This window comes from Tinamus guttatus, unplaced genomic scaffold (assembly GCF_059628265.1).
Source record: "Tinamus guttatus ecotype Peru unplaced genomic scaffold, ASM5962826v1 Tinamus_guttatus_pri_ptg000047l, whole genome shotgun sequence".
Classification (NCBI taxonomy): Eukaryota; Metazoa; Chordata; class Aves; order Tinamiformes; family Tinamidae; genus Tinamus; species Tinamus guttatus.
The window spans coordinates 2,046,580-2,074,207 of record NW_028288581.1 but is presented as its reverse complement, the minus strand read 5'-3'; the positions used below and the strand labels follow the sequence as shown (position 1 = coordinate 2,074,207).

Below are 27,628 nucleotides of genomic sequence, written 5' to 3'. Positions count from 1 at the left end.
GATCCACTTTTCTGTTCGACACTGAAAAATCTTTTCCCTTTCCACTTTAGACACAGCCCGGTGCAGTCCCCCTCCTCCCTCTCTTTGCCATTACTGGAGCTTCCTCTCTTGTAATAAGCTTTGCAGCCTGCGACCTGTGCAGGTACATAACACCCCATGCAATCGGACTCCCTCCTCCTCTGCAATTATCTATTTCAGTAGAAAGAGGCAATCCAACTGCCTTTATTTATTTAGGAAATTTCTTTCTTTTACTTTCTCCCCTGCCTAGCTTGCTTACCCTGCTGTTTCCCTTACAAGACAACAAGCTGATTTCTACGGCCAAAGCATGCAGGGCAACCCATGCTACACTGGATAGACATCATGCTGCTGGGCCCACGTTGCTCAGACCGGTTAGCAAAACTCTCTCCAGGAGTGCCACAATAAAAGCAGTCCTCAACAACCCTTGCACTTGAGCTGGGAGTTTCAAGGAAAACCATAGAATATTGAAAATAATCATAAAAAGATGACAAATTGATGCAATTGTTATTGAATAAAGTAAAGAAAATATGGAGCAGGTACATACATTGGCACTACAGTCACTATGAGAGAAGGGAATCAGAAGAAGCAGCCAAGAGCCAGTGGAAACACAAGTGGACCTTGGCAAGCTCCATTGCTAAGTTGTAACCAGTGGCTTAAGACACAATCAAGCACAATGTGAGACCCCTACAAACCATGGGGACAGGCTCCAAAAAACACGCCAGTAAGCAGAGTCAACGGGACTTGGTACGAGTACAAATGAAAACGGCACTGAAAGGTCAGGGCGTAACAGGCTATGCAGCGGAAGCAGCAAGTGAAAACAGCACCAACAGCACAGACTAAAAAGAGAAAAACTTAAGCAACAGCTCTTAAGCAGCTCATAAAAAGAAGAGACCACCTTCAAGTCTGTATAACATTGGAGAACTGAGGCTCAGTAGCAACTCTGATTACAGTAGCAGTGCCCCAACTGGAATTAAACAAGGGGATTTGCGCACGTTGCTCCAAACTTAACGGAAGCGATGAAGCAGATCTTTATTGTTCTTTTCAAAGGTCAACACCAGCTCCACAACATTTGTCTGACACTGAAACTCCCTTAAGGGCTGGATTAGGCTTTATTCCCAACTATTTACCTACATTTAAGGTCTCTTTATTGGTATTCATTTCAATGGTTTATTTTGATTACCTCTTCAACTTAAAGAAATGAAAACTATTTGTGGCTTTGCAGATCCAAGCATGAAAGACCTCTCATTCATGAACAAAAACAAAAGCTACCCCTTCCTCCCCAACTTGTTCAATATATATACACCTTATAGTTGAGTAAGACTTCTCGTGTTGCAGTTATGTACAATCAAGAAGCAAACTGGCAGCAGGAAGAGCAGGAAACTAATCAGACTGGAATTCATCCTGAATGGCATGAAAAGACAGTCACGTCCCCACTGAGTGCCCCTTTTAAGTCTCCAGCCTTGGCCTAAGAGCTACTATTTACAACTGATACTTGAAAAAACCTTTCCAGAAAAATACTGAACTTTTAAGTAGATTTCCAAAATAATTATTAACACCAACAATGTGCATATGTAAAAAATGGCATTTTAACAGATTTTACAACACTACTCAAAGTACATGCATGATAGCTGAGAAACTAACGTAGTAAAAACTCACAAGTATAATATTCCATTAGCCACATGAATGTTCTTAATTTCTTTGATACTGCCACATCCCAAGCAATTACAGAAATCACATAACTAATGCTTTAAAATGGCAGCCAATTTCCTTTAAGTTCTTTTCATCCCAAAACAAGAAAAATGCATTAATAAAATCAGTGTATTATAGAATTGAAAAAAGGGAGAGAGAAAAAAAAATCTGAAGTCTAAAGTAATTATCCAGGAGATTTTTTTTGTTTATTTTTATCGATATATTCCCTATGAAAATCAAGTGAATTTAACAAGCATCTGGAAATACTAATTTTGTGATACCAGAAGCTGGCTTTCTGTCATGTACTAGGTCTTCTGCAGTAGGTATTTCAATATTAATTGAATTTTAACTGTAGTTTTGTTGCATTACTATGAAAGCTATCCTCAAGACTTCCAGTAATTTAACATTAAGGGTTATGACAGTTGCTTTTATGGGGTAGGGGGCATTTCAACTAAGTATTTTCCCTTGTGCTTTCAATCATTTTGTTATTCCCCCAACCTTTAGACCCACATAGTTAAAAGATTTCTGGCATTCTCTGAAAAAAGAAAAGTTTCAGAATTGTTTAAAGACAGTTTTTAACACCTTCATGGTAGCTTTTACAAGCAGAATTTAGGATCAAGTCACTTGCTATGTGCTGCAATGGCATTAAACAAAAATGAAGAATTTAAAATATTGAAATAGGGGCAATTAAAAAAAAAAAGTTCACTTTTCCTGACCTATGCACTCCAACAAAATGCATTGAAATTCTTGAGAGCTCATGTCCCTTTGTATTGTTTATAAGAGGCAGTGCAATTGCTTTGAACCAACTTCAACATCCGAATTATTTAATCGCTGTGCGATACTTACATTGGCCCCATCAGGCTTTGGTATCAAACTGACTTTACAGACCACAAGCCTGCCTCTTCTTTTAGATAACGTATGTACAAAGAAGCATGAAAAGGAAGAAATGCTTCTCCTCCATTTCCAAACAATTAACTTCTCCTGCATTTTAATCATTGTTTTGGAGACAAGGATGTTTCCTTTATCTCCCCAGAGAAAACACAGGATAATGCTTTATAAGTACTCCATTTTTTTCAGAAATATAGTTGCTTACTTTTCTATCACCTCCTATTTCCCATTTATTGATTAGATTCCAGACCTCTGTGTGGAAAGAGCATAAAGGCACAAACCGAAGAAAAATTCTCATCCTGAGAGTATTTAAAGCAAGCAAAAACAGCAACAACACACGCACACAGAGCCTTGGATAACCTAAGTATTTCACCAATGTCAGGGAGTGATATTTGAAGTAGGCCATTAGAAGGAAAACAGACAGAAAGATTTCACTAGGGAGTTCTAAACATATTTTGTCTTGTTTAATTTTCTTTCTTCATTGCGTTTGACAAAGAGTATCTTCTTCCTGCCTAAGTTGCAATGACTGGCAAAACTGCCAGCTTAATATTTCGAAGAGGTGAAGGAGCAGAACTTTTCTTAACAAAAAGTGATAGTTTATAGTATTTGATATGCAGCTTTTGAGTTTAAACTTTCACAAAGAAGAGTTGCAGTTAGGCTGCACAATGTCACCACTAGAATGGCAAAAAAAAAAAAGCAAATTCTTGGGAAGTTAGTGCTACAGAGAAAACAAGCCAGCTATGCTCTTCTTTGCTCAGGGAAACTGAATACCTCTATATTTTGGTTCTTCAGAGCAAGACAAAAAATAGGAGCGGGGGGGAAGTGAAAGGAATAGACCCCCTCTGCAAACATGTCCTGGCAAATGCTCCAGAGAAGGGCTTGGTTCTGCCCTGCACCGCGACCCCTGCAGCAGCATGTGCTCGTCAGGGGGTTTTACAAGGAAGTTTCCTGAAAACAGTCTTCTGTTAATCCATTCTGTCCTCAGCCTTCCTCTTGCTCAGCATCCTACTTCTTACACACAGGAAATATCACCTTCGTAAACTTGAAGAGCTCATCCTACCTTGTCAGTCCTCAGAAAAGTAAAACTAAGGGTATACCATGTACCAATGTAAAGGTAATTGTTAAAAATTTACTGGATTTTCTGGAACTGAGTTCCATAACTGCATAAAGAGGCTACTAGTAATTAAATTAGCTTCAAATGCTGGTTTCATATACAAGCTTTTTTTTTTTTTAATCTTCATGTTCTTAAATTGAAGAATCTTCAGCATCTTAAAATGATCACAGCTATAGTTTGTTTTACATGTTCAGAGTCTAACATTTGTACTTTAAATGAGAAAACCCTCTCAAATAGTTGGCAACACACTGCTAAAAGCGACAAGCTGGTCCTGACTGCCTGGAAGAGCTTTAAAAACTGGACAACCGAGACTGAGCTTTATAGCACAAGCATATTTATGTACTTTCCTTGTTCTGCTTTAAAAGACTACGAAGGAAACGTACCTGTGTTCTGTGAGAACATTTACTGCTGATGGATGGTTGGCACAGTATGCAAGGTATAAGCTTTTCATTTGTGGCATCAAATTTAGAAAACAGCCTCCAACCCTCTGCTGAGCTTCAGGCAACCTAAAAATGAAATAACAAGGAAGATTAAGTTACAGCAATACCAAAGATACACAAAAACAAATAAAAGACGGAAAGAAGAATATGCTCTTAACGAGCAACTTCTCCCCAGTTTGATTCCCTCCCTCCCCCTACAATAATCAATGGACATATTGGTCGCTGGGAGACATACAACAGCCTTTTCTTCCATCTTTATAGTTTCAAGTTTTTAACTACCAGGTTATACCACCTGGTAGACAGAGTACACCAAATACATCCTTTTTTTTTTTTTTTTTCCCTCTTTTTAAAAAAAAAAAGGCAATTACTGTGCTGCTTAAGAGTATGATTTGACATTTTCATCCACGCGCCCATTAGTTAACACCGTTGTCATACGTCTTCATGCGTGCCAGATCTTCCGAACAATATGTTGGCACTTCATAGTCATGGTCACAAGACCACACAGAAAAGCAAGAGGATTCTCCCTCTCCATCTTCCAACAACACAGATACATGATTCATTACAGGATGCATGAAAAGATCCAAGTCACATACTGAGCTCTGGTCACACAAAACCCAGGCAGTGTCACGGCAGTAGTGCCAGGCCATTGCCACTTGTCTTCTCTTTTATGAACTGTAAAGCCACGTGGGTTTTTAAGCAGATCGAGTGCTACTTTACCACCCTCAACACAGAAAAAGGTAAGATCCTTTTATACTTCATACTTTCTTCACTTTTCATGCTAGAATGCATGATGTTTGCTAAGCTCTGAAAGAAAAGTTCACTTTGGAGTTGTAAACTGATTTTACTCCAAACAGTTTTTACTTTTACTTAAGTACTATGTTATGCCAAACAATCTCAGTGACCTGCACAAAAATAAAAGATTCAACAAGTGAAAAAACATTTGGGAGACAAATCAATTTTGATTAGAGTCAGAAGGATATATGTGCATTTTTTAAATGTAAATGTAGGGAGAGGAAGAGAGCAAAAGACAGAATTTGAGCATACACACTGTACTTTTCCATAGCTTCTAGCAGAAATGAACTTTGAGAAGTCATCTCAACTTGCAGTAAGAAAACATCTGGAGTATGAGTGTCTGAAGCTAGCTGAGCAAAAGCAGCTTCCACGAGGGACAGCCGGGGGAAAGCAAAAGTTCAAGTTCTGATTCTCTATGCGTATAAGCAAGTAAAAAACAAAAAAGCCAACAATTCTTCTAACCTTACTCCTAATATCTGCTTAACCCACATACTTTATATGCAGAAGCACAAGAGAAAACACTTTTTTCACTTTTTTTTTTTTTTTTTTTTAATATAGACTGATATTCAAGTTAAATACACACTGATAGAAGTGGGGAAAAAACTATATAGTTGGACTAACCATGTTTTCTTTACATGCCACCACATTACCATTCTCAGAACTATCCATGAAAGCATCCATACTGGATTACCTCTCCTTCATGTGAAAGGATAAATAGAACTGACAAGCTGCAATATTGTAAGGGGGGAGAAAGGCATGAAATGAAGGCATTTTCTAAAAAACAGCCCCCGATTAGAGGACTAAGCCTCATCAGTAGTAGGTTATATGGTCAATAACTGATTCTTCTTGCACTGCAAGTTAACCTGAAGATGCAACAGTTTTCAGCACTCACAGACCACAAACTTGCGTTTATTTTTGTTATCTATCTATTTGACAGTCCAGTATTTCACGTTGCTCTAAAACCAGATATGCTCTTGGTAAGCACTCGAGGCATGTACACAAATGGTTTCATGTTAACAACAGTTCAAACAATTCTATTAGGAAAAATATTATTTTATTTTTTTAAAAAAAGTTTCATGTTACTGTCCTAAGCACATGAATGCAGTTCCTAAGCATCAGTATTGAGCATTTTCACTCGGAGTCAAAGAGATGCTCTGGCGCTGAACTCTAATACAAATGGAAGAGCTGATATTGTGTTCTCGTCCCATTCTGCCTTTCAAGTTCCTTGCTGCATTGATCCATATCTTTGATGTATTAAAAAAAATAAATAAATTTAAAATCAATAGAGTGGCCTCCGCTGCAAGCATTTAGGGAGAAATAGGGACGCTTCTCAGGACGCAGAGGAAATGCTATTCCTACAGCTTTCCCAGCAGTATTTCCTGCCTGGCAGCTAGTCCCCTTCAATACATCTAAGCATGAGCTAATACTACATTCTTCAAGTAATAGATACAGCAAAAATCTCAAAGCTTGAAGACATATGTAGGTCGTATAACTCAATATTATACGGTACGAGGCCTCCGTAAACTGTTGCCAAAAATAATTAAACTGTCTTTTCATACTGCAGTGCCTGGGCAGCAAGGACCTTGAATGATGGCTCTTCACATCAGCTGTTTCTCCTCAGACTGAAAGACTTATTCTCTTTTGCACATGCATGAATTATTCTCTTTTGCACATGCATGATAACTATATACCACATATTCTTTGCTGAACTGAAATAATTAGCAGACTTTAGAGGGGGTAGCAGTATTCATCCCCTTTGACTTTTCTAATCCATGCATTAGTCCTAAGTATTCTACTGTTTTTTTCCAATATTAGTTAATAAAATCCCACCACCACCTTACTCTCTTTGAGGGAGCTTCAGCATCAACCCCAGCACATTCATTACGCCGGAGAGAGCTCAGTACAGAGGCTGCCTCGCACGTAGTTGGGTAGCAGACAAGATTCTGGACAAGTGAAGGTCTCAAAAAGTAACTAAGGGGCAGCTACGGCTACTGACTTTGAGGGATGCGGTTTGCAAAGGATCAAAAAATTAGATACCATCTCCGGAGGCATTGCAATTCACAAGGTTACTCCATAGCTTTCTGAGCTACGGCTTTCACAAAAGGAAGCTCTATTCCATTTATTTATCCATCCTTAAACTTTTGCAGGTTTTCTTCACAGTTTTCCCTTTCCCTGTGTATCTATCTGCCTTACCTGTCAGATACCAGTTACTCTGCATGTTTAGTTCAGGCAATCTGCACACACTGTGCACACATTCATTTAACACTGACAGCCTGACTTCTTTGGATAGTCATGCTAACCAAGTCAACAGAACATATTGGGTTGAATCAGCCTTAATTCACATCTGACACTATAAAAAAGAAAAAATAAAAAAACTGAAACACCAATTAGTTTGAGTTTACAGCTGAACAACTAACCCCTATCCAGGCGGGTGTCATGGGCCAACCTGGCGCCCGTACTGAGAAGCAGAGCCACAGACTGACCTCCCCACGCCAACAACTCTCCATTTGCCTGAGAAGCAAGAGATTCGTGTTCAAACTCCTGTTAAAAGTACATCCAAAAAAGCAGAACTTCCACAGCACAGCTCGCTTGGATCAGCTGAGAGACCAGCAGATCCATCAGCTATCCCCAGTCAGATGTGTTTCACATGCTCCCTTGGTTATACCTTCTCTCCAGCTACCTATCAAAGGCAGAAGCAACCCCAGAGGAAGGTGCCTGGTGGTTGCTCAGGGCCAGGCCGAGGGCAGGCGGAGCGGCCTGTGGTAACACCACAGCTGCGCGGCGCTACAGGCTGGCGGGGACAAGCTCAAGCAAGACAAGAGTTTTAATCCAAACCACCTCCTCCTCCTTCCCCAAAATCCAAAACATACAAGCTACTCCAAGTCTCCTAAAAACACCAAAAATAAACTCACCATGGCATAAATATGTTCTGAAATTGTTTTTTTTTGCAAATACAAGGGCTCAATAAGCCAACGTGGTGCAGGTAAAGGGAGAAGCACCACTTTGTGGGCTTCTTGTCACTGAAGCCCACAAAGATCTGTCACTGAGGCCCTGAAGATCTGTCAAGATGCAATTCAAATGACAGAAAGTGACCTGAGTGCAGTGTGGAAATCAAACAATATTCAAATTACTGATGTGCACAAAAACACAAGTACATCCAACCACGTAGGCTAGCAACACTACAACTGGCAGAACGTCAGCTGTTGGTCACTCTGATATGTGAAATCAGGGAAAAAAAACCCTGCGCCGGATGCTACAATATGAAGAGCCTGAATGATTGAAATATAAGCGATCTGCCAAAAATATACTACAAGGATAAATCTATTTCCAGCCTGGAAGCTACTGTGAGTTTATAAGAACAGGTTCACCAGCCAAAACAAGACCGCAAACTGACAGAAACCAAGGCAGCAGAGCAGGCTTTCTCCTACATGATGGGAATTAAGATGGATTTGATACAGGGTAGCAGAATGTGGGACACTGAAGGCAATATGCCACCCTGAAATTAAACTGAAAATACAACTTGGCACAACCAGCATATTTCCAAAAAGGAATTAATACAAAGCATTTGCAGTCTTCAGTAACCTGGGGGTATCACTTCCTCTACCCACCTACTAGCATCCATTATGTTCCCAGTGGATTACACAGCAACATTTCACTTACCAGGAGGAAATAATGGATAATCCGAGAAGGACTCTACTACAGCGTAAATCAAGGAAGGAATTCTCAATGAGCCTTCTGAGTATAAAGGTATCATATGAATCTATGCATCAAGTTAAAACAGATCTTGCATTAACATTTGAACAAATTGAATAGATTCCCTTGTTTAAAGATATATGGTCTTATCTTGTTTTTAAGCAGAGCTTAATCAAAACAGTTTTAAAAGATGACAGCCTGGATAAATAAGTTGGAGAAAAGGAGATTTTCTTTATGATTCACAGAAAAATTATAAAGGTAACAAGAGAATGAGACAATAGAAAGTGAACTGACCAGAAAAGAAAGGAAACATTTAAGTAAGCGTAGTAGCCAATTCTCATTTATACACTTAACTAATCAAGTCCTAAATATAACTTGCCAGAAAAAGGAATAAACTTCCTTAGAAACAGTGTGGAAGAAAAGTCATTTCAGGAACAGCTCTAAACTCCCCATCCTTCCATCCCCTCGTGTTGTGAGTTGTGAGTTCCAGAGAATCTGGATGGTGGGGTGAAGAAGGACCCAAAGCCAGCAATATACCCAGATATATGCCTGCCATCCAGAGGGGATGCAGCTTATACTTAGTCGCCACAAAGATTCATCTTAAACCAGAGCACCCTGGGGGATAAGGAAGGTTGAGCGAAGAGGAGAAAAAAAAAAAAAACCTAAAAACCACAAAACCCCAGGGAGCAGATCTAGAACACATGCTAGAGATGCTTTTGATAGAAGTAACTCAAACTCATGCTTCCAAAAAGAAAATGTGGCCTCCTTTTCAACTTCTCCCCTGATATGTAACTGCATCATAGCATTTTGTAAAGTGTTTCCAAGCTGCTCCAAGCTCTTACCATTTTATCTTAGGGCTAATCTGAGCAAGCAAGCAATGACTGCATTATCCAAACACATACTGCTTTACTGCTGTAACAACTATTCTTAAAATGAAGGAAAAAAACATTTTTTTTTAAATCTCAAACATTAACATACACAACAAGCAAAACAACAGTAAAAATATCTGCTTGCTAGAATTCTCTGACATTGCGTATACATAGTACTTACTTGGTGCATTCTTCTAAAGACTGTACAAGCATTTGCTGGAAAGAACTTATTTCCTCCAGGTTTCCCATTAAGTATGAAGTATTTGTCGAGTTTAACCTGGAGCCAAGATAAATAAAAGGTTTACAGGTTTACATTTGTTGACTATTTGTGCTTTAATAAAACCTACCTTAAGAAAAAGCTTGCTTGTTCTTATATCAAGAATCAGGACCAGGCCTGTCCTGATGAATGAACAAAAACTAAAAGCAAGCCTGCCTCAAGGATCTTGCATTCCACAGATGAAAATGCACATTAATAGTGAAACTGAAGCTTGGACCATACAACCTCTCCCCAGTACATAAGATATCTTAAGTCTGTTATTTTAAAAAACAAAACAAACTCACATACTTTTCACTGGCTTGTAATGGTCGCAGGTAGTTTGAAAGTATTGTCTGTAGCTCCTTAGCATATTCATTTTCTGTTTCTAAAATATTTTGTAGCACCTAAAATAAATGACAGTTGCTAATCGGTATTTTTAAGAGAGATTTCAAAATGTTAAAATCATCACTAGCTGTAAAACATAGTAAAAATTTTCTTAGCACTTTGAAAAAAAATTAAAACAAATATCAGCAACAAACCATAAGTATTAAATCAACAAAACCTGGGCAGAAATGTGACAGGACTGTCCTTTAGTTTTAAAGCAGAAAAAAGGAAGAAGTGTCAAGCAGGAGTTTCACTTTAAAAGAAACACTTCACGTAAAACCCGGGCGCTCTCCCGAGTGTTCTTCCAGGGCTCAGAGTCATTACTCCCCCTACGCACTTCGAAGCAATCAAAGATCACCAGAGAATGCATAAGCACGTTACAAGGCGTAAATGAACATCGGGTGTGATGGTCTGTATTACAACAGGTAACTCCTAATCTTGATAGCAAAGTGTTTACTTATCGAGACACTTTAACTCGCAGTGTCTGAATACCAAACAGATTTATAAATATCAAACAATCATCATCAGCTTTACTTAGCAACATGACTAGCTTGACTGTGTTCTTTTTAAATGGGGATGTCTAAGTTTTGGCCAAAAGTGCAGAAGGATAAACTCCATTAGAAAGAGTTCCAACAGATTCTGGCCTAAAACCAGTAATTTAGAAAATACCACACACACATTTAGTTTTTGTTTGAATATAAATCAAGAAACTTGGAATACTCTACAATATGCACAACAGGCACTTTACTGAAGCACTCTCCAAGGAGCATGCTTCAGGACATCCTCAAACATATTCAGATCAAATTCTCCTAGGCTTTTAGTACAGGGCTTACTTGCTGCTCCAAAAAGTTGATGAATTCCCAAAAGAAGTGTGAGAATTAAATAGAATTCACTGAACACAGTTATACTTCAAAAATTATTGCAATTCACTGCTTGTAAGTCACATCACAAACACTCCCTTTTTGCTATATGCTGTATTTGTCAAACTGACATTAATATCTTTTTTCAGCATTTATAGTAAGGACTGCATTAAGTGTATTATTCACTGTTGCAGTCAATACTCTCTCCCTCTCTCTTTTTAAAGAAGATGAAAAAGCCATTCATTCCTAAATGCAAACCTGATGAAATAACTTTAAATAGTTCAGTATGTCAATGGAGAATTCACTGTTCCTTTCATTGGTGTCATTGATTCTGCTTATTCCTTGAATAGTTCTATTCATTTGGAGAAAGAGAGAGACCACTTTTGAGTTCATTCTTTTGTTGGAAATCTGAATCCTGAACCGAAGATTAAAATGTCTCCATTCTCTGCTAAGCACTGACAGAGGAACGTCACAGAGAAAGCTATTAATTAGGAAACTGCAACAGACAGTACAGCAGGGACACGCAAATTGTAAAAAGAAATCAGCTAAGAACTTTTACTACTTGGACTTGCAAAAAAAAAAAAATCCCTTGATTGCAGAAATAGAATTCATGTTCTCACACATACATACAACAAAAGTCAACTGTTAAAATAGAAATGTAAAGTATTGAGCAGCCACCAGGTTCAGGTCTAAGTGAAAGACCAATCTCTCCTGACATTGTTTTCCACACAAAATCTCCCATCCTCAAGTTACTGCACAGCCATCAGCAGGGAAAAGGAGGTTGCGACCCAAGAACAAAAATTTGTGTTCTTGATGAAGTGCTGAACAGTATCAGAAGACATTCAAAGATAAAAAACAAATGTGCTGGAGATTTTGAAGAGCTGCACCATTGCATATTCTCGAAGAGTATTTTCCATTCTTTGATAGAGCAGCTGCCTGAAAAGTTCAAAATGAAACAATTTCATGCTTAACATTGCTCAGTTATTTTCCTGTGCTTCTTAGGATTTTTATTTTAAGGTTTTCTTCAGAATGTGGGGAAGAAAGAACTGCAGTAAATGATTTAAAAGAGGAAAAAGCCAGGAAAGTTTTAAAAAATACAAACAGGAACCTGGTAAATTACAAGAGAAATGAAAACAAATGCAGCACTAAATAAAACTATTACGAAACCCACACAAACTCCTACATTCACTTATACTGCTATACATGACTGCAGAAGTTTCCAGTGCTATGCACCACTTCAGACGTGCACATACTTTTAAACAGTTTTCTGAACACATTATTTTTCCCTCCTATACAAGCACAGTTTCCACTGCATACAACATCAGTTTACCTTGAATATCTTTCAAAAAGGACTAGTCCTGCTTAAGTCGCTTTAAAACGCCCATTTGGTGAATCCTTGCATCCTGCCAGCAGGACTTACCACACAGAAGCCGTCAGACTAATATGCTTGGACGGCGCTTTGAAGAGGTAGGTGCTCTGGACTGTAACTCAGTATTTTGGCAGCAGAGCACCCTCACATTCCTCCTCTCCACATCTCCCCGCATGCTCTAATAATCACCTTTTTTCCCTTTGTCGCTTTCTGCGTGTTCTGGCTGCTGCAAGACCCCATGAGACCTCGAAGACCTCCTTTCCCAAACTCCACCACAACATTTGCACGAATAAAGAGCGGGTACCAAAAGAGCAGCATTGAAATAGCAGCTTTTACAATCCATAACACTGATGAATAGCACAGAAAACTGAGCTCATACAGCACAAGCTCTCTCGGTCACAAGGCACGGAAAAATCAAGCATGGTTAACAGTTCTGTCGCACAAAACTCCAGCAACCCCCAAGGCAAAAAACAACCACCACCCAAAAATGAATTTCAGTGACCTACACGAAAGGGATCGCTCTCCAAAACAGGGCTGGGGGGACGCAGGGAAGAGATTTAACAGCTGCACTTGGACACGATCCTGCAGCACGTTCCCTTTCCATTCAAGCAGCGCAGCATCAGGCTAAAACCCTCCATGCTTAAGCAGGTAACAACCAATGTCAAACTCTCCTGGATGACGAGGACCAGAGGGACCATGTGCTTTATGGCAGGCTCTCAAAAGGGACATGCAAACTGCCACACAAGTATTCCATTAAGGGCTCTCCAAAACTTACAAACTTCAACATATACAAAGACCCGATCCGGCTTCAAAAGTGCAGCCTCAAAAGCAGCATCACTTCCCAAATGCGTAAGTCATGCTACGGAGTACACCATTTTCTTACCTTCTTTTTAAAACAGCTACTTTAGTCTTCAGATACTTGCCATGTAAGCTGACATAATATAATTTTCTTTTGGACACACTAAGTGTTAAATTCTGCAGTGGTTACCAAGCGAAAAATAAAATATGAAGAATAAAGCCTGCTCTGTCCTCAGGGAATGACCTTCAATAATATGCCCACTTCTTCAGTAACAGGTTACTCCTAAATTACTTTTAAATGAGAAATGCTTCATGCTCAGTCATGAGCCACATTACGCAGCGCTCTGGATTCCCACCATTTGCTGGAGGACGAGAGCTTGGGGCGCAGCGACGCCGCCCAGCCCGGGCTCCCAGCGGGACAGACGCGGGCGCAAGCCGAGCTCGCCCCACGGCCTCGGCGACACCTAACTCGAGGTGCAGCTAATGGAGACCAGAACACACGTGATCTGGGTTATTAGCCTCAGAGGGAGCTCTGAGAACCCCAAAACATACAGAAGGCTTTTATTAAGAACGGAAGAACAGAGGAAAGCAGAGTACCTGTGGTAAACGCAACCTCATCTTAATACCGTACACTTTTCCACTGGCCTGTCCAGGCTATTTTCCCAGCAGGGGAGATGAGGGAAGCCACATTTTGTACTTGCCCTTTGGTTCCCTTCCTCTGTGCCGCACACCCCAGCGCAGCGCCAGCACCACAAATCCCTCCCTAGGAAAGGTGCCAGCCCCACCACGCTGACAGGCAACATTCACCCGACGGCAGAACGGGGTCCAGACAGCTGAAAAGCACCAAGGAGCCCTAGGGCACGCATCCCTCAACACTATTAGTGGGCAAGAGAGCCTTTAATGCAGATTAACACCTGCTTTTTAATTCAGGATACATTATTTTATCGTGAGCTATTCTGTTTTTACCTACATATGTGATAACTATTAAAAAATACCTTACATTTTATATATTTTTCAAGAAAATGTAGGTGCCAATTATCCTAATTTAGATTTTAAGATGAGCCCTGGATTTTGAAATCCTGCCTGTCTGAAACAGAGTGCACGCTGCAGCACCCCCTGTCATTCTGAAATACACGTACGTGTGTGCACGCCTGTACCAGGAGGGACACGTTACGCTCTGGAAAAACATAAAAACTGGTCATTTTCCTCCCTCGAGACCCAAGCTGTCTTCAACAGGTAACAAATAGCGGTCAGAACAGCACTTGCTCCATCAGTTGAATGCACCCACAAAGCTGCAAAAGAGCAGAATGAGAAAATAACCCGAACCTGATACCCGAAAGTAGGTGCAAAGGTGCAATGACTGCCACTAATTTCACTTTTGTTGTTGTTGTCGTTGGCATGAAACAACTTTAAGAGCCAGCTAGTGCTGCACATTTCCTATACAGTAACTCACGACCACTGCCGTAGAGTATCTAGTCTAAGAAACAAATGGAGAAGTGGTATTGAAATTGCATGGCTTTCTATAACTTCATCTCCTTAATTATGATTTTAGGCAAATTTAACCATATGTTTTCTACCATTTTCACCGAAGGACATTGCTACTCTCAAAGCTGCTCTGAATTACTCTTACAACATGAAACATGAAACTGTAACGATTCAACTAATTAGTGACACAGTTGAACTGTAGCTGTAACTAAGTCCAAATTAAATAGCTGCCACTCTTGCTTTTTGATAATATTAAAGACCTGTCGGAGAAAATATATCCTATGTATAAATTGTTATGTATTTACCACTATCTCTATCCCTTTTTTTTTTTTCTTTAAACCTGAAAGACTGGTGTTCCAGAGAGCTGCCAATTTTATTTTAATTAGAATTTCAACACAGCTGTAGATTACACATAATTTCAAATGAAAACAGTCTTTGTTTAGTGAAGAACATAAATCCTCTCTTCGCTACATTTACTTCAGTTTACTTGCAGGTAAAAATCAAGGGGTTTTGGTTGGCTGTTTTTTTTTTTTTTTTTTTGGAAGCAAAATAACACCCAACACAATTTTCCAATCTATCTGGTTTCCATTTACTGACATGTGCTTACATTTTAGTTACCTTGACTCCTTTATACTTATTTTCAAATTAGAGTCAGCAAGGATAGAAATTGCTAAGAAAGAGAAGACGCATTTGAGAGCAGGGACTTCAGCAACGTCGAACAGAGAGAAAAACCGAGAAGGAAGCAGAGCTGACCGCATGCTGCTGGGCACGGCACTGCTGAGCGCGGCAATGTCACGGGCTGGCTGCCCACACGGCACCCTCCATGGGGATATAACGTCCCAAGAGCTGCAGCCCTCGCTCCTCGGGACATTACGGCTGCCGGCGGAGGCACCAAAGGGGTGAGCGCTGGGGACTGCAGAACTGCCATGTGGCTCCCGGTGCCTCACGTTGTTCGTGCCACCCTGCACGAGAGGGAGGCTAGGACCAAACTTGATGCTCCCCGCTGAAAACTGGCAAAGAAGAGGAGAACTGACGAGAGGGCTGCAGCAAAGGCAAGCGGCGCCGTGCCAAGTGCACCAGGAGGGAGCAGCGGGTAGCAAAACCGCCATGTGAGGCTGCCTGCACCCCAGGGCATTTGGTCTCCTACTTCATGGGAGCAAACGGGAGATTCTCCAAACGCTACAACAGGCTTGGGCAGAGAGTTTCACGTTTCATGTATTAGGCTAAAGAAAACCTTGGGATAGATTAGAGGCTAATTCTGGCCATACTACTTTTGTCCCGAAATCCATCCAAGAGTAAAGTAGCAGTTCCAGGAGCTGGTAACTGAATTGGTTCATAAGCATGAATGCAAAGGAGGAAAATTAATTCAAAGTACTCAGTGCCTTGTTTGACACAGAGGACAAAATATTCTTAACCATTTTAACATAAAGCAGAATTTCATTAATTTATAGCGATTGGGAAATACTGATTGCATACCTGGGGGGAAAGAAAGAACAATAACAACTAGCCAAGCACATAAGCATACTGTATTACAGAAATATTTATTATTTACTTACTTTAGATTATAATTTTGCACCATACTTGAAAAGCCATGTGCAGTATTTTGTAAATCTAACAATAATCTTGGCAATGTGAGAATTCACTAAAGCCCCTCTCCAGTTCTGGCACTAAAGCTCTAGTATTTTTATTTTTATGCACAGGTAAGAGCACATATATAAAAAGTTCTACTGTATAGAATAGCTCATACAGAAAAAAAAAAGAATCACTCACCACATTGTAATAGCTTTTGCTAATTGCAGATGTATCAAAGCCTTTAGGAGGACTCTTCAAAGTACCTGATTTGGGGGAGACCGGTTTTTCTGAAATGTAAGATATTTTCATGTCAATGGGATGCAATTTCACAGCTCAACACTAGAGGTCAAACAAACTGCTTTAAAATTTTTGTAACGAGATACAATGAAATTATGTTTCATCATTGAGAAACTGTGCTTGGAAGTACTGGTAAAGAATGAAAATGGTTCATTTGTGCGTAATAAGTGAAATACTAGCCTCGGTGAAGGAAACAGAAGAATTCCCATTAGTTTTACTGGAACCAGAAAGTCAGCCAATAAAATCAGCTTTACCAAAATCATTCTTGAGGAACAAAAAACCTTATCACAGACTGCAATTAAAATTAAAGCATTTCCAAACATTACACACACTTTTAAACAAAAGTAGAAAATAACTTCTGCTATAAATTTAGTGAAGTCAGTAAAAGCAACTACCCAAGGGTGGAAGTACCTGAGGTGGGACATGATGCCTAGTCTTGTTGAAGCAGAGAATCAAAAAACTATGCAGGTAATAAAATGACTTATCAGATGCTACCTTAGGGAAAAAAAAAATCCTTAAAAATAAATTACTCTTTATTACTAAGGAAATCAAAAGTATTTACGCAGTTGAGAACCACACAAGTACAATGCCCATCAAAACAATAAATGTAAATATTAGAAAGTATAATGCCATAGTGTATGTGTCCTTCAATATCCACAGTATTCCTTAAAGGACAGGATTTGCCTGCAAGATCCAACAGGCCTCAGAGGCTGCAGCACTGAACCACTCCAGGAGCTATTCTGATACCAGGCTATAGAGGCACCAAAAACAAGTCCCCAGACCCTCTCCCGCCTCTACCACCTCCCTAATTCAACCATGGAGGGCGAACGGGCAACCAGAAGCATCAAATCACATGCTGGAGAAACACAAGGCAAAACTCCCTTGCGGCAAACCCCAGCAGTACCCCCTTCTGACCTCATATGCTTGGCAACTCACACAGTGATACTCTAGTACCAGGACATTACATTAAAAAAAGACACACACACCCCACCAGCATCCATACACACATGCACCCCACCAGGCTTGTCTAATATGCCAAGCAATAAAACAGTAAGTTGCTCAAAACAATGGAACAGCAGCATCAAAAATATACCTACTGAGAGCCTTATTTCTTATTTTAAAAGCAAACACCTCTGTTTTCATTAAATTTTAATCAATGTTTATGAATAATTGAGCTCTAGTTTACCTGACACCAAGCCATTAAGAATAAGTGCCCCAAGCCCCAGGTGGAACAGGGCCTTTCTGCGGGAAGCCCAAAGGTGGGAAACCCCCGGGGGAATGTGGATGACCAGGGACCCAATTTTTTTCTGACCTCGGCTGCACCAGAGAACATAAAGCAAATTTGGGGCACTCCTGAGGCCGCTTTGTTTGCTGCCCAGCACAGTGGCATCCTGCAGGCTCCCTCCACTGCTGGGGGTGCAGGACAGGCTGGTGGGACAGGAAGGTTTAGCCCGAAGCACTTTAGGAAGAGCTCAGGGCTCAGAAGCACTCAGGGGCTATTTTTACTTTAAGGGGATTTTCCCTGTATTGCTCTGGAGCTCTCCTCAAAGCAGCTCATCTAAAAATAAAACATGGGCTTAAAACTGCCAAACATGGACAAAAGCATTTCTCCTCACCGAGCGCGGAGAAGACAGTTAAATCATTTTGCTTAAGGTTTTTTCTTCTCGACACGCAGCCCAGAAACCATGAGCTCGAGTCGCGGTGCCCCCGTGACGCCGGCATCGCCCCGGCGGGACTCGCTCCCTCGTAAGCGCGCTGGGGGCAGCGGCGACGCCACGCGCAGGCCGTGCTGAGGAAACGCCTGAGCCCCCGTGGCTGCAGCGCTGCCCATTAACGGGACCACTGCAACTCTACTCGTTGGACTGCAGGGTGGAAACGGCGCAAAGTTTAAAGGAACTTGGTATTTTGCTTTCCCGCTCTGTGGGAGCTCTTGACTTACCCCTACACTTGGCAGCAACTTTCAACTTTCATAGGACACGTAAAGGAGTATTAATCACGTGCCAAAGACATGGGAGGAGAAACCAAACAAACTGGGCTGGTACATTCTTGTTCTTGAATTCTGTGTAATGTCTGACCCTTGTTAACCTGGAGAAAGCCAGCTGCTCAAAGACCAGTTCTTCTTACAGTTATTCTATCATTTTCAGACTATCACACCATAAAAATGCAGCTCTTCCCCTATCTTTATTTTTCTTAAGCTGCTGAAGATACTGGATTTTTGTTGGAATATGTAGAGAATCATTTGTATTACTGTGAGTTTAGGTGAATCAGTTATCCATCGTACACACAGGAGCAAATTCAGATTTAAAACAGGATACACGCTCAAAATTTATCCATTAGAATAGCTTTACCTATACAACCATAATCAACATTCAGCCTTTAAAACACAAAAGCCATTCCTGTCGTAGAAAAACACAGAATTAGACACAGCACATCAGACCAGCTGTCCATCATGTCTGGTATTCTGCCTCCAAGCACTGCTTTGCTTCGTAGGAAGTCAAAAGAAACAGTCTCGTTGCAATTTACTTATTACACAGTGTATTACATGGAAGGAAATCCTCATCTGGCACGTAATAAATCACTGTCTTAGCATAAACATAAGTATTACTTATTTATCATCCACCATGACTGGAGAACTTTTACAAACTTACTGTATAATTCATTAAACATTTCAAAGAGAGGCCTATCTAGTGCACTGGGAAAATACAAATGTCAAAAGCCAGGAAGCTCACAGGCTTCATAAACACTAAGCACAACCCTAGAATCCTGCGCCTTCCAACACCAGCACAGTTCTCCAGAGCATGGAAAGCTGCAGCACGGCTAGAGAGCGGCCCGAGCTGGGTACCATGTTTTCCCATACCCAAGTTTCTTCCCTTCTTCCTGCTCTTCTCCCAATTCTAAAGGGGAATCTCCTTCATTTGCATTGAATACACAGTGCAAACATGCATGGCATATGATCATATCCAAAGCAAACAAGCATCTGTTCCAAACGCAGATAAACACTTCATCCAGCAGATGACTGGCACATAAAGGGCAGTTCCTACTATTTCCAGTCAAAGGACTATGCTCAATTGCACTGATACTTTGAAGTTTTTACACTGCTAATAACTAATGAGGTAGAATTCAATTAACAAACCACCTTTGGACCCAGAGAGGCTAGCGCAGGTCTCCTAAATTATTCTTTCCAGCATACTACCTATTCAGTACAACCCCTGTGTAAAGAGCAACAATTCTGAGCAGAGCAGCTGCTTCTGTAACCTTTCCCTAAGTGGCATACAAGGGCCCAGCAACTATCTATAATAAAATTAACAAAAAGTTACCTCATCACTTACGAACCTCTAACTTTCCAAGAGACTGTAAAAGGACAACTTACCCAGTTCTTCCCAGTGTCCAGGATCCCATACGATCAGAAGCCCTATGAACAATTCAGGCTTTACTGGGCCTCATACTAACAGAACTATCCAGGCTGCCTAGCAGAGTTGAGGTGAGACAGCAGTAACACATTGATTTATGAGGAGGATTGAAAAAAAGCCTTGTGATGATTTATTAAGTGCCACTTGCAAAGATTTACTGCTTTCTGCATAGTCACATAGTGGGTTATGGTTCAGAACAACTTAACTAGCAAGTGACCTGTGATTTTTTTATATATATATCTAAATATGATTAACAAACAACAACAGTTTGGCAGGTGCCTCTCATGCTTGCCAAATGCTATTCCTTCCAGCACAAGGTAATTCTCAAAGCTAAGTCTCTAAATCTCTTTACCACGCAAGATCAAACCAGCAGCATAGGACTCTATCTCCACGTTCACACACTTTCACATTCCAAGCTCCTTTTTATAAAAGGAAAAAAAGCCAATAGGCCACGCTGTCAAATATCTAATAAACTTAAACTGTATAAATCTTCTACCCTGTCACACGCAACAGGGCAGCATGATGGAAATAAAACAAAAAAAAAATCTAATTTCAAAGTACTTCCTGACTAGCGATCAAAGAACATTAAAGGAGGCAAGATGTTACAGCATTCAAAGAAGGAATTGAAAACATGCAGGCAGGAGAGAGAAAGAGACCATCTTGTTCATTCGTTCAGGTACGTGCTTATGCTACAAAGAAACTACTTAAACTCTTTTATTTTTAAATTTAATCACGAGTACCTAATTTCAAATAGATCCCTTTTGTCTCCTTTCAAAAAAACCCAAAAGCAAAATAAAAATCACTCGTCATTCTCAACTGATAAAAATTGCTTTCTAAAAATTTACAGAAGTCCATCTTAAGAACAAGAAAATTAAATGCAGCATTTTGCTCAATAATCTCATTTCAGCTTTCCTATAATCTCCTATAATCATTCATAATATATGCCACACATAAGCTGCTATTCTGTGCTAACACTAATCTGTCTGTTCTAGCTAAACAAGCAAGCCACAATAGAGTAATGAAGTGCAGGGCTATGCAGTGTTCTAGTTACTCTGCTAAATGTGCACTCCCTGCTTATGCAATAAATGTAATGCAGCTCATTTTCCTTGTATAATCCGTAAGAAGGTGGTGTGGGTAAGAGCAGGTCCCCTTATAAAGCAGCACATCAAATCTGGGCATATGTTTCCTTCGGAACAATTTCTTCATATTGCCAGTAACCTGAATTACCCATCAGGAGAAACAGCTACTGCATCTTAATGTCAGATTAGGTGTATTTTTCAGATTCTCTTCCTAACTTTATTTCTCTCCTTGGCTTTCTGTCTGCTACAGGGCAACTGCACAAACTGAGACTACAAACACACCATTATCCAATATTAAGGGTATATTTTAATATTATAGTTTAGAACAAAGATCTATTTATCTCAACATCTAACAACTATGAATTTTGTGAGAATTAAAGCAGAACACACATGCATAACAAACAACTTTCCTTTCTTCTGTTGTCCAATTTCTCCAAGTCAGGTTACAGCAGATTGAAGAGATTTCTTTAATGAAACCCAGGAGTTCCCAGAGGCCATTGAAATAACATATCATCAGAAATGGTAACACAGAGTGTTCCCTGCCCCGAATTCCTAACTAGAAGCAGTCACGGCACTTTCAGCTGCATCTGAGGCTGAAGCAGAGCAAAGGATAGATGCTCTCTGTAAGACACCAGTTACACTAAGGTACACTAACCCATTTTGTCTACTGGCGGGGTGGGGACCAAAACGCTTCCGTGTTTTCATTGCTTGGACAGAGCACAGCTATGAATACACTGAAAACATATCTGAACTAGAAAAATCTTAAACAAGAGGGTCGTACCTGCCAGCAAGTCAAGAGAAGCCATGAGCAGAGGGTTACTTCTCAGAACAAAACAAACAAAAAAATCAACCAGTCTCCCAAAAGGAGCAAGGGGACAGTAGTCCAGCACAGACCGTCAACTCATAAGGGCTACCTGGACAAAACTTCATATGAAGAACAAGCACCAGAGCCCTCCTAACTTCAGGGCTTCTCAGTAGGAGGCCACGTCCCAGCCCTTTGGCAGCAGGCACAGGGCGCAGCGCAAGCCCAGGGCAGAGCGGCAGGGCGCCCCGGGGGGAGAGCCCTGGGAAAGGCCTCCGGCATCGCCAGCAACAACCGCCCAGCACGGAGAGCAGCTGGGAGCAGAAACGCTCAGAACCACTTCCATGCAAACAACCCAGAGAGAAAGATGGAACTCAAGAAGTTAGTCTCAAGTAAAGGAGGGGGAAGAGCAGCAAAATGAGAACACTGAACTTCAAGAAATCTTCTCTCTTCAGTAAGAAAAAAACTTCACTAAAATTAAGATATTGATAGAAAATACCCCACAAGGGGCAATCTATGAGGAAAAAAAGCTCCAAAGAATGGTAATTCTTCCAAAAAAATTAGGGGCATGACAAACCAAGAATATGGAATACAAATGTAAATTAATGTGGTCAAAAAAATAAATAAAGTCACACATACTTCAGTGATCTCAAACAAAATGAAGCTGAAGTTATTTAAAAAGGTCAGCTCATTAGATGAAATACAACTAGCAAGGACATAATAGTAGTAGTAACAAAAAATCCATAATATACCTAAATTGGAGGTAAAGCTAATCCCTAATTTCATAAGGAAGAAAAGCTATTAAGAGATGATACCAATGAATTCATAGTACACATTGCTTTCATCACACCTCCTATCTCTATCTAGGTAGAGCTGGACAAGTTTAAAAACGGGATTTATTCCCCCAAAATTGTAGTAACAACCAAGTATCTACATGGCTGCATGTCTGGCTGGAGCTGTGACAAAGCAACCAGCGGCAAAGCCCTGCAGAGCTTCCTCGGGGAGTTAGAAGAACAAAGTGTTTTTCCCCCAAACTCTGAAAGTAAGCAATATAAATAAATAAAAATCAATAAATGAATAAAAATCAAAAACAAAGAAAAAAAAAGCGGGAAGAGACACGAAACAGGTGATGTCACCCTTGTCAAGGTTCTGGCAGAGTAAAAAGCAACACCAGTTCCAATATTTAGTCATGGAAATGACATTATGATGAGGATAACACTTCCATTATATGATTTCTGGAATAATATTGGTATAAGATTAAAATTTATACCAAAAGAAAAAAAAAAAAAAGTGGAGGAAGTGTAAGTAATAAAGAAAAAGAAACATTATCTTCCGTAACTCACATTTTCTTCCAGAAAGTGTTTCTTATCTAATTTAATGTATATTTTAGGAGGGTTGGGAATTTTTCCTCTGGAAGCTATTTACTTTTGTTTACTTCCAAGTAAGCGGACATGCTTAGAAATTTGCAGTCAATCCTTCACTGTTTAAACCCAAACACCAAATAAAAAAGGCGTCAGCCTCAGCAATTAAATATAATTTTTAAGGAAGCAAACAACTATCCACTTCTGTCAAAGAAAAGGGTTGTACAAACATGCTCTACTTCAAAACTCACCATTTGATTTTATTTCTCGTACGTAGTTACTTGGAAACCACCCTGTTTTGCCATTTAGAGTTCCTTCCCACCAGCCTCCTTCTTCCACTCTTGTAACATGAATAATATCTCCTTTTGAAAAAGAAAGCTCATCTTCATTTGTCTGTTGAAAATTAAATTTTGCTCTCACCACCAACTGATGGTTGCTGTTATCTGTCATGTCCTAGTAAGCAGGAACACAAATAACAAAAGCATAACTTTAGAGATTTAAACAAAATTCCATGATCAAAACAAAAGCATCCATAAAAATGGAAAATGTCTTTCCCCCTCCAACAAACATTCCCCATGTATGTTTTATTCTAAGCATTTTCAAGGCCCAATTTACCAATTCCAATATTTCTGTCATTTGCATCTATGGGTTTATATCAGTGCAGCAAGTATACTACCTTATTATGGCCCCTTCAAATCAGAAGAGAGCAGCAGAGCTAAAATTAGAATAATTCTTATTCTCCAAAAATCAAATACTATTTTCTATATATAGTATAAACTGAAACTGCCTTTGGCAACTACAAAGAAACAACAGCTTTATATTACAGAGATTTTCTAAGACATTCTGGATGGAGAAAAAAGAGTTAGGTTTAAGTCAAAAACTGTAATGTTAGATACAAATAATGAGTAATAAAAAGTTTGCAGCTTAAATGGTCAGGTCATGTTGGAAGATTCCACATTGGCATGTGCAAGTCCAAAAGGGACCACCAATGGAAAAGGCCCACAGTCTTTTATGAAACCTAAGAAACCGGTAGTAATGTAATTTATTTTGAACAAGCACTTGCAGATCACTTGTTACAAGGTTAGTAAAGGTGCACATCTGCAGCATGTCAGACATACGTATGCTCATCCCCATCACAGACGTGAAGACAAACTATCGTAACAACAGAACACTGGCAGCTACTTTTCATGTCTTTCAAAATAATCATAATCAAATTTGGTGCTTTATTTTTGGACATCATTTCTGAACATTTGTGTCAGTCAAATATGTTAAAAGAGTTATGACATATACTAATGCTGAGAAAAAAAAAAAAAAAGAATTTGGATAGCTTTAAATAGAATCAGAGAATCATAAAAATAACCCCAAAACAGCCACTTGCAGTAGGACTGAGAAAACACCATTATTAAAATTGTGTCCATCTGTTTTCAAATATGTCCGTGTCTACCACAAATAAGGATCAATATCTGTATAACTAAGAGGTGACTCAGTGAGAAAATTACTTGGTAAGTGAACCCAGCCAGTTACTCACGTAGCAGAATTCCACTTGCACACTTGCTGTACATGTACCCTGCAAGGCCACTGGGCCCATGTAACAAGTTGGCTTAACTTACACACATCACAATTACAAAATTATTGCATCTTCTAATTAATTATAGCTGGGCAGCTGTAAAGAAACGCAGACAAAACGCAACTTCCACACTGTGCAGAACGCTGCAAGACAAACTGCTTAGCAGTTAAGTGCAAACACTATCACAGCAGTTTCAAACAGGTGTCTTGGCTGCTATGTGATGTGTGTGCTGACTGCTCAACAGGAGAGTATGTTTGCATTAATGAACAGTAAAAAGTCATGAAACATGCAACAATATTGCACGGTGATGCCAACTGCAGCCCGTTTACTCTGCCAGGGTGGCTGTTCAGCTCAAGAAACCAAGTGACAAAGTTGTTGAGAATGGCTGCAAACTGAATGTCTTCAGCAGGACAGCCAACCTAAGAGCTTCCTGGTCTTGGCCACTAGCTCTTCCCCTCGCATCCTGCAATCCCCTGCCCCTTAATACTGCCAGTGCTGCACAGATCACTGAGATCCCACAAGTCCTGAAAACTCAGATCCTTTCAGCCATCCCACCACCAGCAAAGGCGAGTGGGTGGCGAGTAGTGAGCGGGAGCTGCAGTGAGCAGCCTGGGGCAAGAGCTCGCGCTGGCGCTGCTACCCGAGGAAGCACAGCAAGGCACTCCTAAGGAAGCTCAAAGTTGCACTGGAGTGCCACACACGCACCAGCCACCACTGCTCCAAACAGTCTTCCTCGCGCAGGCAATAGGAGTTTACACTAGGGACCTGAACTGTCCTTTCAAACCTCTCAGCTGAGGGAATGACTTCTCAAGACAGCCCATTTCCATGCAGTATCCCCCTTCATCCCACCTGCACTGCCTAACACCAGCCCACCCAGCTCAGTTACCTGAAGGCTCTCTGAAGAAGGGTTCAATCTCAAAGAGAAACAGGAATAACTGCTAACACTGCAAACATTACAAGCACCACCTTGTTTGAATAACCTTCCCTCATCATCACGTACACTCGCAGGCAGCACGGCCCGTGGAGACAATACAGTTTTCCCTTTTAAAAAAGCAACTCCCTCATAAGAACTAAAAAGAACAGCACAGAGACAGCACATGTGCTTATGAGATGAAGTGGTAACTAACAAGAAAAATAATCAGATGTTCATAAAGCTGCACATATTTTGGAAAAACATTAAAAAAATTGCAAAACTAGAACTTCACAGGCTTGAACTACAGAGATGAGAGACACACAGGGTGAACAGGGGTAAATGGTTACTCTGCTACGCTATTGTTTACTTACAGATCTAGTTGAAAGAAAAAAAAAAGTACATATCATTCCTCAGAACTTACCAAACTCCGATATTGTCCCTGAAAGAGTTTTGAAGTTCTACTGTGCAAAGACTGGGATCCAAGGGAATCAAAAGACTTAATCCGATGAGATGAGGGCCGTGCACATACAGAGTCACTTCCCAGTCCTATGTCTGGAGGGGAAAATAAATAAAGTCAAACATCCATTCAAGAAATCCACATATAAATTTCTACATACATCTGTAGAACTCATGTACTTGAAGCAGATTCAAGGCACCAGTCGTTGCTCCATAATCCAACATAGAAAAGATAAATAGCAATGGAACGATTTGAGCTCCTCAGACACTGGCAGTTTCTTCACCATGCAGACAAGAAAATTATCTGAGCATTTTAAGAAAAAAGAGGGCGAGGATAGTATTTCTCTATTCCTACCCACTACCAGTCTATTTAAAGGTAATTAACCAGCATCATTTCAACTAGTTGCCAAGAAATTCAAATGCATAAAACTTGCTTGAAGCCAAGCCAGCCACATCTGTTTCTTAATTCCTCCCCCCTCCATCTCCTTCGCAATTAAAACATTCTTTCCACTGTCTCTTTTTTCCTACATTCCTCTGGCTCATCCTTTCTTTTTTGCCAACTAAGCTATTTTTCCTTTTTTGGGGGAAGGGAAAGGAGTGAGGAAGGGATAAAGAAGAAAAGAAAGCCGTCTGCTTGAGAACACAGACCTCCCTCGAGCTTCTCCCCTCTTGCATTTCTCTCTTCCAAAGCCCCCATTCCTGCGGGATGTCCATCCAGGTTGTCTAGGCAGGGGCCCCAGCACTGGCCGCTGGCACAGGGGTTCCCTGCATGCTGGGGCCAGGATGAGACCCCAGGCTCTGGCAGCTGGACCCCTGGAAATGGGAATGCTCCAGGGCCCTGCAGAAGTGACTGGTCACAGTGCACAAACACTGCTCCTTTTCTGCCCAAGAGCAAACCGAGTCATTCCCACTCCCTCTGCTTTCCACGTGCAAGGGAATCCCTTTGCAAGCACGTGAGCTCCTGAAGCAAGGTAATGCTTTCTGTCCCAAGCTTGAACCTTTTTGCCAGACTGTGCAAGTCTCCCAACTGTCCTCCTGCTTCTTGTGTCTCTGCATATCCTCCTTCCCAGCAGTTTGTTATGCCTCCAAAACTTGACCTATATGAGCAGTTCACAGACACAACTACATTTTCCTACTTAGTTGCTCTCAGGCTAAAGCAGCAATGATTACACAAGCCTCATTATTTTTGATCAAAGGGAAACTACACACACAGATTTAATTCCACAAAGAGACTGATGGACAAAATATATCTGCTGTTTCATGCCAAATAAAATCTGAAGAGAGAACTCAATTTGTTTCAACTAGAAAATATTCCAGCTCCAGCACAGTCTCGAATGGCCGCTGAGCTGCGGCAGGAGAGCAGCATCCGAGAGGGACAGGCAGCCTTCTCGGAGCAGTGCTGGTAACAGATGCTTCATTCCCCCTCAGCCAGTCCCCACTAGCTTGCCAACGTGCATCTTTTTGATCGAGTCACTGAGATCCTTCAAAAAGTCTTAAAATATACACTCCCCAGCCA

The 27,628-nt window shown here is 40.6% G+C and overlaps 1 protein-coding gene across 4 annotated transcripts in view; it reads right to left on the bottom strand.

The window, feature by feature from the left end:
* The window catches only part of ARHGEF7 (Rho guanine nucleotide exchange factor 7), a 113,557-nt gene that overhangs the window by 34,000 nt on the left and 51,929 nt on the right, over positions 1-27,628 (bottom strand). For 3 of the 4 annotated variants that reach the window (XM_088538510.1, XM_088538517.1, XM_088538524.1), the window contains exons 4-9: positions 26,078-26,208; positions 23,428-23,629; positions 16,426-16,514; positions 10,069-10,163; positions 9,685-9,780; positions 4,093-4,215 (exon numbers count right to left, since the gene is read on the bottom strand). In XM_088538510.1, coding sequence (XP_088394636.1) covers positions 4,093-4,215; positions 9,685-9,780; positions 10,069-10,163; positions 16,426-16,514; positions 23,428-23,629; positions 26,078-26,208 — 736 coding nt within the window. Of the gene's footprint in view, positions 1-4,092; positions 4,216-9,684; positions 9,781-10,068; positions 10,164-12,561; positions 12,781-16,425; positions 16,515-23,427; positions 23,630-26,077; positions 26,209-27,628 lie in introns of those variants that run through there. The other variant, XM_088538534.1, reaches the window with a different exon arrangement.